Source organism: Amblyomma mixtum, chromosome 1 (assembly GCF_055824585.1).
Source record: "Amblyomma mixtum isolate Tamu chromosome 1, ASM5582458v1, whole genome shotgun sequence".
In the NCBI taxonomy this organism is placed as follows: Eukaryota; Metazoa; Arthropoda; class Arachnida; order Ixodida; family Ixodidae; genus Amblyomma; species Amblyomma mixtum.
The window spans coordinates 221,549,692-221,564,263 of record NC_143012.1 but is presented as its reverse complement, the minus strand read 5'-3'; the positions used below and the strand labels follow the sequence as shown (position 1 = coordinate 221,564,263).

The 14,572-nt window shown below is 49.4% G+C and overlaps 1 protein-coding gene and 1 pseudogene across 4 annotated transcripts in view; one reads left to right on the top strand and one right to left on the bottom strand.

Annotated features, from left to right (window-relative positions):
• Positions 1-6,167, top strand: part of LOC149370987 (uncharacterized) — a 230,600-nt gene extending 224,433 nt beyond the window's left edge. For all 4 annotated transcript variants that reach the window (XM_089564183.1, XM_089564191.1, XM_089564178.1 and 1 more), the window contains 4 exons: positions 1,070-1,250; positions 2,621-2,865; positions 3,149-3,279; positions 3,900-6,167. In XM_089564183.1, coding sequence (XP_089420309.1) covers positions 1,070-1,250; positions 2,621-2,865; positions 3,149-3,279; positions 3,900-4,106 — 764 coding nt within the window. In that variant the 3' untranslated portion in view covers positions 4,107-6,167. The remainder of the gene's footprint in view (positions 1-1,069; positions 1,251-2,620; positions 2,866-3,148; positions 3,280-3,899) is intronic.
• Positions 6,168-11,065: 4,898 nt separating this feature from the next.
• Positions 11,066-13,593, bottom strand: LOC149370986 (steroid transmembrane transporter SLC22A24-like; annotated as a pseudogene).
• Positions 13,594-14,572: the final 979 nt, after the last annotated feature.

Below are 14,572 nucleotides of genomic sequence, written 5' to 3'. Positions count from 1 at the left end.
AAGAAAGATAAGGCATGCGCGCACTTTGTGACAGCCACCTAATTCGTCCTTCTCAGAACACCCTTGGCTTCCGTGACTGTTGATTTTCTTCTTTGACTGAGTGCAACTTCTACTCAATAGCCAGCTAGCTGTATTGCTGCTACTGGCATTCATTGTGCATCAACAGCGCCAAAGAATACATTTCAACTCACCCTAATTTCAGCTTTAATCAGTGTCAACGGCACTGACCATTTCGGTTAAAAGAGAATTTAAAAATTGAAATCGGCGTACTTTTTCAGTCCTTTTCGGTTGAAACCATAAAGTACAACCCCTACGTGTATAATAACCAAATAGCCTTCCTTCTCGTTATTGTGACACTTATTTTAGGCGTTCTAAACTTGCTGGAATCGAATAATTATAAAAAAAAAATTGCGCCAATGTGCGGGCTGGATGGCTGCACATGGTTTTTGACTTCGATTTCATTGGCTCTTTTCTTAACCATCTATGACGTTACCAACATGATGATAAAATATCCTGTCACTTTGGTTCATTTGGTTATTCGATAGAGCAAGGAAAACGTCGCTCGGGTCAGGCACATAATATTTGATTAACAGCCATTTGTTTTTTGTTATCTAGGGGCTGATATGACACATATTACATTACAAACATGATGATAAAATATCCTGTCACTTTGGTTCGTTTCATTATTCGTTAGAGCAAGTAAAACGTCGCTCGTGTCAGGCACGTAATATTTAATTAACAGCCATTGATTTTTTGTTATGTAGCGGCTGATATAACATATATAGATGGGACCTGAGTATGCGGTATATCCAGCGCTACAAATAGAGAGTGTGTTGTATACGGCCCCTATAGTTTGTAGAGTTGGATTACGCCTAAGTAAAAAGCAGTGTTCACTCGAAGGAACTACGGCGTGGCCTCCAGGATGAACTAAATGTTTATCCACCCATTCAGTCGTGCTGGAGTGAATAGTTATCGTCATCTCGAGCATGAACTTCACGGGACCATGAATCTGCTCGGGAATTGTGGCCCTTCGACCTTCGCGGTCATCAATGTCTTTTGTGTCTTTCAGAGTGCGGGCGCTGGAACGCGACACTAGCGGCACCTGCCACTAATTCGTCCGCTTCGATGGAAACTGGCCATACCGGACACTGGCCGTCAATCGGTGTCCTGTCATCTGGGGAAAAGCGCTGTGCTGCTCACCTCATTTCTAACCGTTGGCTCCTGACCTCGGCATCTTGCTTAGATAACAGGTAAATGTACACCCAGTGCAGCCTTACTATATCTGTGTGGATGTTAGTGAAAGTGTCAGGACAGTGATCTGCCTCGAGGGACGCTGTGGACGAGGCCCACGCTCCGATGAGGAAGGGACGCTCCTGAAGGCTCCATGAACCAATAAACGTTCGTACAGGGCGTTCCGTATTTATCTGGCCAGGTTGTAAAAAAATATCCTGCACAAACCACTGGTCTATTCCAGCTCAACCACCGACCTGATTTAGCTTATAATAGTCTGCGTTTTTCGATAAGAATTTAAACCTCGGAACTTGCCTGACTTGTCCTGAATCGGTGAAAAACTGCGAGCGGAGCAGCAGCTTTGACAAGCTGCGCCATCTGGTGTATTGCAAGACCTACCCCAGCTACACACAGGGATATTGATTGCCTCGCACTTCGCCAGATGACGCAGCCTCTCAAATCGGCTATCCGACTAGCCTTGATGAAAATTCTGAGCGCAGACGACTCCAGTTTTTCACCGATTCCGGGCAGCACAGGCAAGTTCCGATGCTAAATTATTTATCGAAAAACGCACACTATCATAAGCTACCCTGTGGTCTATGCTTGAACAGAAATAGACCTGCTGTTTGCACAGGGGAACATTTACAACCCGGACAGATAAATACGGAACACCATGTATGTGCATTATCCACAGATGTAAGAGAGCGCCGGGGCCGTGCGGTTTTTATATAAAGCTGGCGCCGGAGTCTTATAAGTCCCTAGGTAGCAGGCTGGGGACGTACACAATCCTTAACGGAAACTTCCATCACGCCCTCCGATGGCCAGTGCACATTGACGCGCGTTTTAGGTGGCACCTTAAGTCACGAATGCCGCGACGCCATCGGGCGTTCGCTCCGTCGCGTGGAGAACGGCTCGACCTGCGCAAGGCGTCTCATACTGCCCTGTAGGTCCGGTCATAACACTAGATACTAGCAAATGTTAACGACGAAGGGAACATCTGGCGGGACTTGTACGTGTGCAGGTGGTTTTCATGTTAGTCAACAACAATGCAGCAACCCTTTTAGAAGCTGTGTCGCGCGCACGTGATTCACGCGGTAAATATAAATGAGCCTCGATGCTCGTGTGTTCAAGGCAGCCCACAGGGTAAACTCTCAGCTGGTTTCTCACGTTTCACAGATACTAACAGTACATTCACGCAAATCCTAGACAAGTACAACGACAAAAAAGAACAGGGTGGTGCTGGTTTCTTTTATGTATTACCTTGTAATCTTGTCAAAGTAATTTGGTCGATTGATGCCACTCGCATCGTCCATCGTTTAGCACAGTTTCTATGATGTGCTGCTATATCTCTTTTCAAGATTTTTAAAACTATGCCTTCTGCACTCTGCAGCGATGCTGGCTCCTGGACCTTCAAATTTCATCAGGTGGACAACAAGTCTTCGAAGCCGGACTACTTTGTTAGCGATATTCTCCTCAACCACGAACCAAACACCTCTCAGCAGGCGGACATAGCTCTCGTGAGGCTCAAAAACAGCACCGAGGCCTCTGACAAGGTCAGACCCATTTGTCTACCAGGAAAAGAAGCGGAGCCGAAGAGCAACTGCGTAATCGCTGGATTGAACGCATCCAACGAAGGTGAGTTCACGCAGCCCATTATAGTAAAAGTATCATTGCGAGCGTGCAACTTTTGCCGTGCTGAATCTCGTAATCTAAAGCCTGCAATACGAGCGTTATGCGAGTAAGCTGCACAAGTTCTTCGCCATTGAAAAACACTGCGTGATAGAAAGGCCCATTTTACGTTTGGCCCTAAAGTGATCGTTGTTCTTGTGTGCCGCCATTAATTGCCATTACATCAATTATATCGAATATAAGGTACTTGTTTGACGGGATAATTCAGTTTTGCTTTTTTTTTTCGCAGACCACGTGCACCAGCTCAGCTTCGCGTCTCTTCACGTCGTCGACACTATGGACTGTCACAGTAACGACACCGAGAACAGCAAAAGTGCTCTTTGCGCACGAAGCTGGGAAAGCAGGCCGCCGCTATGTCAGGTACCGCATTGCCACCCCGTCTTTGTCGTCGTTGAAACAATGCAGGCTTGTGAAAGCCGGGGGAGGGAGTGAATCGAACAGTCGTGGACTGCATGTTCTGATGAGTGGAGGAAACTGAGGGGGGGGGGGGGGGGGTCGTTACGGCCTCTATGAGCAGTCCGGAGCGAACTATTCTTTGAGAGATAGAGTGATGCTCAGGTTACAACAATGTTCCTAGAATATAGTGTTAGCCGTAGCAGCTTTGACTAGAAACGGAATCAGCTTCTTGCTAGGGGCAGCAAGGAGCTTCCTGCACGCAAGCTCCTCGTTAAGCGTTACGAATACTTTTCATAGTAATGAATTCTTTTATTCCCTTCGCGCCGAACAAGGTAGGCAAATAGCAACAGGCCACTCGAAGGTAAACGTGTCAATCTGGTACGCCTGCATATTACGCCAGCTTTCTGATCACTACGGCGATGAGTCTTGTTGCAACTCCTTTTTACGCGCGGATAAGCCCATCCGAGAGCAACATGCGCAGGTGCCCGCAGTGTACAGCTCCACTGACTTCTTGCTCGGAGCGACCAAAGACATCGCTTTTTACTCCCGCCGCATTTGTACGCTCATTCGTGCCTTCCTTGCAGTTCCCGCAGCTGGCGGCAGATGCGGCACTAATGTGCACCGGGCATCATGGTCTGTGGGAGATTCGCGGCTGGATTCCAGCATCATCGGTTCAGCGGCTGTGCATGGAGCACGACGGCAACTCCAGGCTTCACGCCGTACACAGCGTAAGCGTTGTCCCTTCCCTACACTGGGTCCTGGACATCGTTGGCCATGGTTTGGCCAAGTGATGACCAGCGTGCAGATCGCGACTGCGAAGATGACGACGACATTTCGACGTTGCTTCAGCTCTACCCTTCCCCTTCCCCGCCACCCCTGCGAGAGGAACACTGTGATACAACAAAATCGGACTCATCCTTCCCCTGTGTTTTTTGTTTCTTTTCTTCCCCTCTTTCCCCTCTGCGCGCGTGGACACTTGATTGTGCCGTTGTGCCAGCGTTGCAGTGCATAGGAAAAAGAAAAAAGAAATAACCTACAGCAAGTCAGAGTGACAACTGCAGAGAAAACACTGCGTCCACACACCTATACAGGAGGAGCGAAGATGAAGACACAGATGCCAAGCAGAGGTCAGGAGCCAATAACAAAACGTGCGAGTGCCACTGTGCTAACGCGATGGACATACGCGTCAATTGTGTTTATATACGAGTGTGCGTGGGTGTGGAAGTCAACGTGCGGTCGTTTCCTTTCAACGACGCGCGAATTTCTAGGACGACAACAAACAAGCAGCAAACCGAACTGTATTGTACATTGCTTCTGTAGTTGACTGTCTGTTTCTTCCGGTTCCTTTTTGTGAGTTTTTTTTTTTTTGCTTCCCCGGGTGCCAATGTATACTTCTGCGGACTCTGTGCGGTTGTGTCGTGCTTGAGCAGAGATCACAGTTGTAAACGAGCATAGCACGATGTGCAAACCGTACGCGGTACTCCAGCGATGCACCCTGCATGGCGATCGCGCTATATTCACACGTGGCCTTGCTTCGGGCTACGTCTTAGTAGCAGAGCACGAACTGCTTATCTCGAACGAGGGTGTGCCGTATTTTTTCTAGTTTATGTGCCCATGGTATTTTTTTTTTACTCCGTGTTCTTACATGTCGGCATTTTTTTTTTTTTTTCACCAGTGCCAGTTCGTGTGAGAGTTCATAGACCTGTATCGTGCAGGAAGGGGTCCGTCTGTTGAACCATCCCTCTTTCCGACGCTTTTGCGAGCGTTACGTGTGTGAGTGGTGCGAGGACAGGAACGTTTGTAGACGGGAGAGAAAGGGATGTTAAGTGAACTGTATTTGAGTGCAGCGACATGTGCCGTGCTTTAGCAAAGCCGCATGCAGTGCGTGTCCGGCTGTTTTGTGAGAATGCGTTGCACCAAAAGCTCCCGCCACGGCTACTGGGAATTTCGGGAAATCGTCGACGCCTCATCCGCGTTAGGCTGGTCGCAAAGGTGAAGGAAAACTGACACCCTTTCATACCCTCGCTGCTCTTTCACCTTTTCGCCCGTAGTCCCAAACCGGAGCTTCTCATCTGAGGTTCATTTCCCAGCTATAAAGGTGGCAAAAATTTTCCTCACTGGTTGGCCGGTGTAAGGCTCAAGCGAGACGGGCAGACGAGGCCAGACGTCACGAACACCGTCACAGGCCAACACTGAGAAAACGAATACGTATACATTAGCAGTCAAAGATAGGGTTCGTTTTGACAGGTATTGTTCACGATTGGACGTCTTGCTTTTTGCGGTTTCTCTGAACAGACGTTGTCTTTAACATGGAAGTGACGTTAAATTTCCAGCTAAAGGTATCGGAGTGCAACGATGACCTTTGTTACAAGTTAGAACCTAAGGCAAAAATAGCCGCAGACGATCCGTTCTCTCGCTGTGTCTATTACTCTTTGTTGTTTCAGTATAGCTGTGTGAGAGTAAGTAATCTTTACCTTGAAGTCTAGAAAGATTGCAGGCGGCGGCAAGCCGCTGCCTTTCGTCTGTTTTTTGATGTCTGTTTTTCTTTTTTTCTTGTGAGCGTGTTTCTACTTTATGCGTAGGCTCGTTCGTGTGGGTGTGCATGTGTATGAGAGTGTGTTTGAGTGCAAGAATGCTGTCACTTTTAATCTAGGTGCGTATTCTGTTCTAGGATATTTATATAAGCTATTTTATTCTCCGCTTTAACACGTAGTATGTTACTCTAACAGTTCGTTTACCGTCGTCTTCTCTTCAGCCATCCCTTCCCTAAATCGTGAAAAGGGATAGCGAGCCATCTGAACAAGGCCTGTAAGCGCGGTTTTCACCAAATGTCAATAAATACGAAAAACTCGCCCACTTTTTTTTTCGCAGAAACCGAATCATTTTGTATGTGTGCGTCCCATCAAGAGTTTTGCAAATTCACCGTTGCTGTTGTGGACCTGAAAGGATTCACGGAATTGAAGATTTAAGGCAAGGAGAAAGTAGACAAAGCATGATCAATCAGTTAGGCAGGCAGAGCAGAACGGTGGGGCTAAGAATTAACATGCAGAAAACCAAAGTAATGTTCAACAGCCTAGCAAAGGAACAGCAGTTCTCAATTGGTAGCGAGGTGCTGGAAGTAATAAGATAATATGTCTACTTAGGGCAGGTAGTGACCGCAGATCCGGATCATGAGAGGGAAATAACTAGAAGAATAGGAATGGGGTGGAGCGCATATGGCAGGTTCTCTCACATCATGAATGGTAGCTTACCAATATGATCCCTCAAGAGAAAAGTATACAACAGCTGTATCCTACCGGTACTCACCTATGGGGCAGAAACGTGGAGGCTAACAAAGAGGGTTCAGCTTAAGTTAAGAACAACGCAGCGAGCTATGGAAAGGAAAATGATAGGTGTAACGTTAAGAGATCGGAAGAGGGCGGAGTGGGTGAGGGAACAAACGCGGGTTAATGACATCTTAGTTGAAATCAAGAGGAAGAAATGGGCTTGGGCAGGGCATGTAATGCGAAGGCAAGATAACCGCTGGTCCTTAAGGGTAACGAAGTGGATTCCAAGAGAAAGCAAACGTAGCAGGGAACGGCAGAAAGTTAGGTGGGCGGATGAGATTAAGAAGTTTGCGGGGATACAGTGGCGGCAACTGACAAAGGACAGGGTTAATTGGAGAGACATGGGAGAGGCCTTTTCCCTGCAGTGGGTGTAGTCAGGCTGATGATGATGATGATGAAAGTAGACAATTGTGCAGCATTGATTCACCTATACTTGTGGCGTGTGGCTGGTATATGTGGTGACTGTGACGCAGTTCTTGAAAAAATTAGTTAATGGTACCAGAAGCTTATCGGGTGTGTTGAATATTCACAAAGAACTAAAGTAGTTTAGTATCGTGTTTTGTTTATGACGCTCAGAACAGCAGTATGCATTTACGCTACGAATGCATGAGTGGTAACGTCGGAAACAAGGAGGCAAGATAAAAAAAAATAGGATTTTAACGTAGTTAAACCGAGCAGAAGTGCGAAAGCATATGTTCAGCCTGGTTGGCTCATGGGTTTGCTCTGCTGGGTCGCTGGCATGGCTGGCGACGGATGAAAGTTATGTGCCATTCAGCCTGAAGACATCATCATCATCATCATTATCAGGGTGTGTTGCAGTTTTACGACGAGGTTTCCTGTTTGGATCTGCACCAAACCCTGGCCAATCCCCCACCGTGGGTATGTGCCATTGTTTTTGAGGCAACAACACCTGGCGTGATCAGCTGTGGCGATAGTATATGCTCGCGTGCAGTGGCTAGCGAACCTGATCTGCTTGAGTCACCGCGAATTCTAAACCCAGTGACGGCAATATCTATTTCATTTCTCTAGGTTGCCCAAGGTGACCTTCATTCAAAGGTTAGCGACGCCACAGGGTTCTTGGTTGGGTTTCACTCCATGAAATAGCGCTTTCGTACTAAAACCTCTCAACCTTGCTGCCTCCAGCAGTACAGGACGCGTACGCGGTGGTATAGCTGGGTGCCTCATCTCTTGACCATACGCTGTTTGCGATAGGCCAATGCCTTTGGCTTTCACCGTTGCGCAACCCTGAGGAGACACGACAGACGCGCCCGAGTTACGCATGAGTCGGAGAATGAGGATCACGGGAGTGAAATTTCTGCCTGCACAAAACGATGGCGAAATTTAAGAAAAAATTGTGTGTGTGGGGGGGGGGGGGTTGTGAGGAGGAGCCGGCGGGTTAGAACTGGGCGCTGGTGAAGAGAGCGGCGAGGTCAACGTTATGGGGTTTAAATCGGGAAGATAAATGCGTATTCCCCGTTTAACCGCGGCTGAGCCAGTTCAAAACCGCGCGGACCCCACCCCGTGGTCGCGTACGCTACTGAGCGCACGCCGACCACGGCGGGCCGTGCTCTACGGGAACAAAGGAACGACACACTGGCTGACACAAACAAGGCATTTATTACTATAACAACAACGCCAGCTAGCAACAAAATACACTGAGGAATCTAGGATGTCCGACTCACCAGCACGGCTACGAGCGAACGTCCGCCCACGGTAGGGCAAAAGGATAAACTCCGAGGTCGAGCGGGACGGGCTCGGCGGGAGTAAGTTCCGACCAAGAGGCGCCCGTCGACGAAGAGCGAAGCTGCGAGCGAAACGTCCGTTCGCTTCCCGGTGCCGAGGGAGAAGAGGCCCCGTAGCTCCCCGCGAGCGCGCAGCAAAACGCCATCCGTGGCGCTGGTGTCGCTGCGACACGAGCGCCCTCCCCTGTTAGTGGAAAGTCACCGAACCGAGAGGAGTGCTTTGCGGAGGAGCTAACCACAGGGAACTAGCGCGTTGAGGGAAAGCGAACGCAGGGGACGAAAGCGTCCCCACAACGTTTAGGAGAAACTGCAGCCAGCTGCGGAATGCCCGGTCGTCGGAGGACCGAGCTCCGCGTGCAATAAGCTTGGCTTCCTCTGCTGAGCAAAGCAGTGCCAGCCTTCTGTATGGTGCCACCAGCGCGGTGTTGTAGGCGGCAAGTTCCGGGAACTCCAGGAGAGTGGGCTTCAGCTTCTAGTCAGCTCCATACCAATGAGCACTGGCGGCCGAGGCCTACCGCCTGTCGCGGGATTCGCGCTCCGCAGTCCGAAATCTGCCGACCTAGAGGCGAAAGCGTCCACACGCACCAGGCCCAGAACGGGAGTGGACGGGGCGGCCGGCCGGCTGCGAAACACGAGTCCGGTTGTCTTAAACCGGAGCTCCCGTCACATTGCTTGTCTCCACAGGCTGAACCACGAGATACTCGTGCTGACAGGCGTTGAAGCGAGATTCGACAAAATTAGCCAGCTTGTCGCCTGCCTCGTTTCCGCCTATGCGGATGTGGGCTGGCATCCACTGCAGTCGTACGATGCAGTTATGGCGTTCGAGGGTGCGGAGCTTAGCGGCGAGGCGCTGCACCATCGTCGTGCCTGTTACGGACCAGGTCCAAGTCCAATATGCTGGCCGATAAGATCGGCTGCCAGGAGAAGACCGGTGACCTCAGCAGTCTTAGAAGAGGCCAAGAATGCCAGTCTGCACAGGCGGTTCGTGGCGATGGCTGGTGCGGTGCACGCTCTTCGCCGGCAACGTTGTCGGGACGGACAGAGCCACCCGTAAACACCTGAAGGGCGTCTCTGTGTCCATCGCGTACTGCCACGATTTGCAACACCCGGTGCAACATTCGGTGTGGTCTGCTCGCTGCGGACGCCTAACAGGCTGGCGACGATGCGGAGGGTGACCTCCCGGTGAGGCGGTTGTGGGAGAACGGGGGTTTCGTAGGAGCACCGACGAGGTCATCGAAAAACGCTGCAACGGCGCCGGCGTGTGAGCGTCGCTAATGGAAAAGATGCAATATAGGGGCAGGGCTCTCGGGGTCGCGGTGAATCCGCTCCGTGTGCTGCAGAGCACAATGCTATGAGTGCAATGAGAAGAGCAATGCACGCGCCTCCACGTATGTACAGTGTTGGCAAGAAGTCCTAAGGCCACAGCGTCCACCTGCAGCGAAATGAATGTCCCTAGAATACTTCGTGTAGCGGATAATTCAAAACACGAGTCAAGCAGCAGGCCTCTCTACATCGAGAAGATACTTCCGCTATCATTTCAAGGTCATTTAATCTTTAATAGAGCCTTAACGGCTCTGTTATGAGGTTGAAGCAAACAGCTAGCCTTTGGTCTTAAGACTTGACCATGTCTGTACGTGCCCGCGATATACGATGTGTTGCGGAGCCAGAAACGTCAAGCTAACGTTCAAAGAAAAAGCAAACATGAGAGGTAGAAAATACGAGAAGAAAATCACATAATCACAACTGAAGTGTGCGACGGCTAGAGCACGCTTGCCTTACCGCATGTAATACGGTTCATACGACTCAAAACGTGCACACCGTCATGGCTGGGCTGTTGACCGTCTCGGTTGCGCAGCACCGTCTGGAAGAACCTCACAGTCAACATCGCTGACGCGCCGTAGCAATCTGTAAAGGCCGAAGTAACGCCAGAGTAGCTTCTCGGACAAACCTTAACGTTGGACAGGTGTCTACACATAGACTTGGCCCCCCGGCTTGTAGTTTACCGGTCTGTGGCTAAGTTTTGAGCAGCGCGCACAAATGCCCAGCTTCTTATCGATGTGCAAGCGGGCCGGCTGATGGGCTTATTAAGCGCATTGGGTAGCTTGCTGGGTGTCTGGTGTGAGCTGCTCATCATCTGACCACGAGAGCATGGCATCAAGCATGTTCACGGCCGTACGCAAGTCGAAACGGAGGGAAGCAAGTTGTTTCTTGCAGGGCCGTTTGGAACGCAACGGTTACAAGCTATTCGCCACTTGGCAATACTAGGTAGCATTATGAAAGAACCTAGATAGCGTTCGTTTTTCTCTATAACGCTGAAGCGCCGCACGAAAGTTAGTGGATAACCTGTGATGATTCCACAGGTGTGCTTTTGTTCAGCCGCTGTTCCTAAACATCTTAGCGCCCGTTACTGACCAAGTGACTCAATTTGAGAATGAGTTCGGAAATTAATTTCTAGAAGTAGAAGGCCAAAACACGGATACTGAACAGTGAATGGCATCATTTTATGAACCGTTCTCCAGGCTAACGACGCCCTGAGGCTCTAGCCAGTTTAAAATCAGCGCCGTAATTTTGAATGACTTTACGCTGTGTATAAGGCAGCGAGGTCTTACGTGCATACGGGGCAGATTATTTGAGTACGCCACAAAGTCACTAATATACGAGACGAACTCTGCGTGAAATAATTTTTCAGTCCAAACCGCCATCTCCATGTTCTTGGTGAAATATTGACCAAAAAATAAAGCGTTTCATGTTCCGCACAAAAACTAGCGTTTATTGCACAAGACAAGCGAATGTCAGGTACGCGGCTGAGATTAGTAAGTTCCCCGGGATAAGGCTGCCGCAACTGGCACAGGACGGGGTTAATTGAAAACATATGGAAGAGGCCTTTGTCGCGCTGAGTTCGTAGCTAGGCAGGTAATCTCATTTGGATACTGCGGCAAACGGCCACAAATTTTCTGGAGGAAATCAGGCGGGGTCGAGAGCAGTCTGAGGTATTTGGCATTGAATGATCCAACTGTATTTCTTGCTTTCGAAATATTTCTTCATTCGCGGTACGGATTTTGCAAGCAGCAGGCGCTCCACGAAACACGCCACAGTTTCACCGGCACCTGCATTTGGTGGTATCTATATTCACATGAAACCTGATTATCACCTCACAAAGCCTTCTTAACTGGAAAAAACGCCCGGCTAATGTTCCCTGTGCATAGAATGATAGCTTATATGCAGTTTTTGGGCTTCAGTAAAGTCCAGCATGCTTAATTTCTTCCGGACGGACGTGTATCCTGTCAATTACGGGTTAATATACGACCGTAATGAGACCACTAAAACAACACAAAAGCATGGAATTACACCACCCGTTTGAGCAATATATAAAGTAGACTTGGCTTTGTAGACAATCCATTCTTTGAATCAGGGGCAGAATTAACACACAGCACAAAAATGCAAGCATAAGCAGGCAAAATCACCACACTAATCCCATACACCGCACACGGGTTACGGCTGCGGGCTTTTTGCTTTCGAAGCCGTATGTCCAGCGCCGGACTTGATGCGTTTTTGCTGCTTATCCTTGTTATCAGAAAGTGGATCCAGTGTCTGCTTCATGTAGCCCACTCTGTCCACGTGACCGCTGACGGACACAGGGCTGCCCAGTGTTGGTTGTTCGGAAGCTCGTGGAATGCTGAGGTGCGTTAGCAGCACCCCGAAGAGCACGGCTCCAGCTAGCGCGAAGGCGACGTCTCCACGCCCCACATTTTGCAGCGTGGCTAGCAGGACACCGCACACACCACCCACACGGCCGAAGCCGAAGAGCCAGCAGACGGTTGCGCAGCGGACGGGCGTCGGAACCATGCCTAATACGCTTGCGGTTACCACGATAATGACTACGTATGTAAGAGGTTTGGCTATTAGAAACAACGCCACAATAAAGGGCTTGTACCCCAAAGCGAAGGTCAGGCTTATAGCGCAGGCGATTCCACCGAGTGCGGCTACGTTTGCGGCCAATAAGCGCGCTGTGGCGATTTTCATGAAGGTAACGTGGAGAAGGGCAAAGCTAGCCATTTGCATTGCATTGATGCCCACTGCAACCAGGCGCCTTCTCCGGATGTTAACTTGGCCTCGAGGCTTAGCATCAAATATAAAGTAAATGTGACTGCGAAAGACGAGCCAAACATTACGAATGCCCGCCGCTGTACTTCCTTCGCTCCAGCGGCGTCCTTTGCGGTTGTTATAACGCGGTTGGATGTCCTGAGAACCTCAGCCTTGATCCTTTCCAACATGCAGGCCGTGGTGGAAATGTGAAAGCGGTTTGCTTTGGCTGCTCTCATCATCGCCATTTCAGCTCTCGCCATGTCGTTCTTGGCGACGAGCCAGCGTACGGACTCGTGTACAGCTGTGAATGCGTACTGCGTGAGCACCGTAGGCGAGAGCATGAAGATCTGCCGGAGAAACCAGTCGAGCTGTGGCAGTTGACGAGCCACGTTGAACCAAACTTCAGCCATCAGCAACCCCGCGATCATGGAAATGCAGAGGTGCCGGTTCCGGTGGTCGTGGGTGGATGCTTCAAAGAGTACAGTCCAGGAGAGCGCCATGACCGTTGCACCACAGCCAGCGTTGAAAAACCTGGAGAGTATGTACACAATGCACGATGCTGCGAAACAACTACCCAGCGTCATCAGTTGCAGGATCACCACGGCCGAGAGGAGCACAGGCATCCTTCCGACGCGGTCCGCGAGATGCCCGACTGTGCTCATGAAGACCAGGGATCCGGTGACGTAGAAGGCCTGGGCCAAAGCGCGAAGTAGTCTTCTGTGGCACACCAGGTCCCAGCGGCTCAAGATGGTCTTCCCCTCTTTCTTCGGGTCGTAGTCCCACTTGTCACAGGCAACAGTCTCCGTGTTGTTTTCGTCATTCGGGTATTTGTAGACGGTGCATCGGCTCAAACGACCATTGGCGTCCAGAGGGATCGCCACGTTCCTCCAGGTGGCAGCAGACATCACTCCGTCCGCGGGCTGCTTGCACCAGTGGTCGATGTCGTCGGAGATGAGGCGGAAGACGATAGTGTGGCAGTGCTGTGCACACACGCAGAACATGGCGAGAACGCACAAATAACGCTGGAAATAGCCGTGGCCGAACACATCAGCGCAGTCGTAGCAGTCGCTCGTCACCAGGTCGATCCTGCTCAGCTTTTGCCGAGACGAGAAGCATCTTTGGGGTCAATAACGGAGGTAGTTGCTCCTCTTGCGGTCAGTTCGAATGCGGTCAATGCGAGACGTTGTCAATGCTGGCCTCATACAAATGGCGTCTTTCTTCTTCTTCTTCTTCTTCACCATACAAAAATGGCACATACCCACGCGGGGGGATTGGCCAAGGTACGGTGGTGAATGCCAAGGGGGAAAAAAAAATAATAATAAAAAAGCGGGAAAAAAGCGAAGTAAAATAGTGAATGTTTGAAATTAGAAAATATGTATGAATTGTTAAAAATTTAATTAATTGTCTTGTTTTCTTCCTCTTGAGCTGGGCGCGTGGGCTCGAGGCTGAAGCAGTCGGAAGCCTCCCAGGAAAATAAACATTGGGAGTAAAATGGACTATAACGTCGGTTACTGATTCAGAAAAAAAATATACTTGCTTCAAGACGATGGTCAGCTAGGTTTCTTTTTGTATGTGTAGACTATATTTCTGTTATACATCGCCACAGGCGCTTTCGGTCAAAGGCGCGGAGCTTGCATTCTGCTGATGGCGATTAGTGGTTTTCTATGAGTTAATTTGTCGTAGACGGAGAAATATAAGTTTGCCGAAACGAGTAGACGACTGCTATGACTCATACAATTCATCTCACTTTACGTTACAAACATGGACACGATTCGCCTCCCCTCGGCATCACTTGCACGACACATTTAAAGAAAGATGAGGGGGGATTTTTGTGTTCTCTTCTTTCCCTTTTCTTTTCTGGCAAAATTTATTCATTGTTATTACTTTTTAATTAATTTCTTTTAACTCCCACCTCTTTGTTTCCTCGATTATCATTTAATTCTGCTCAAAATCTGTAAAACTTCGTCATTCCTTTTTCAAGATCCCTTATTTTTATTTATGCGCCGCTTGAGATAAGTCTGCATGAATTTTTCTCCTGTTTGGATCTGCACCAAGCCCTATTCATTCCCCCACCATGGGTACCTTACAAAACATTCTTAGACA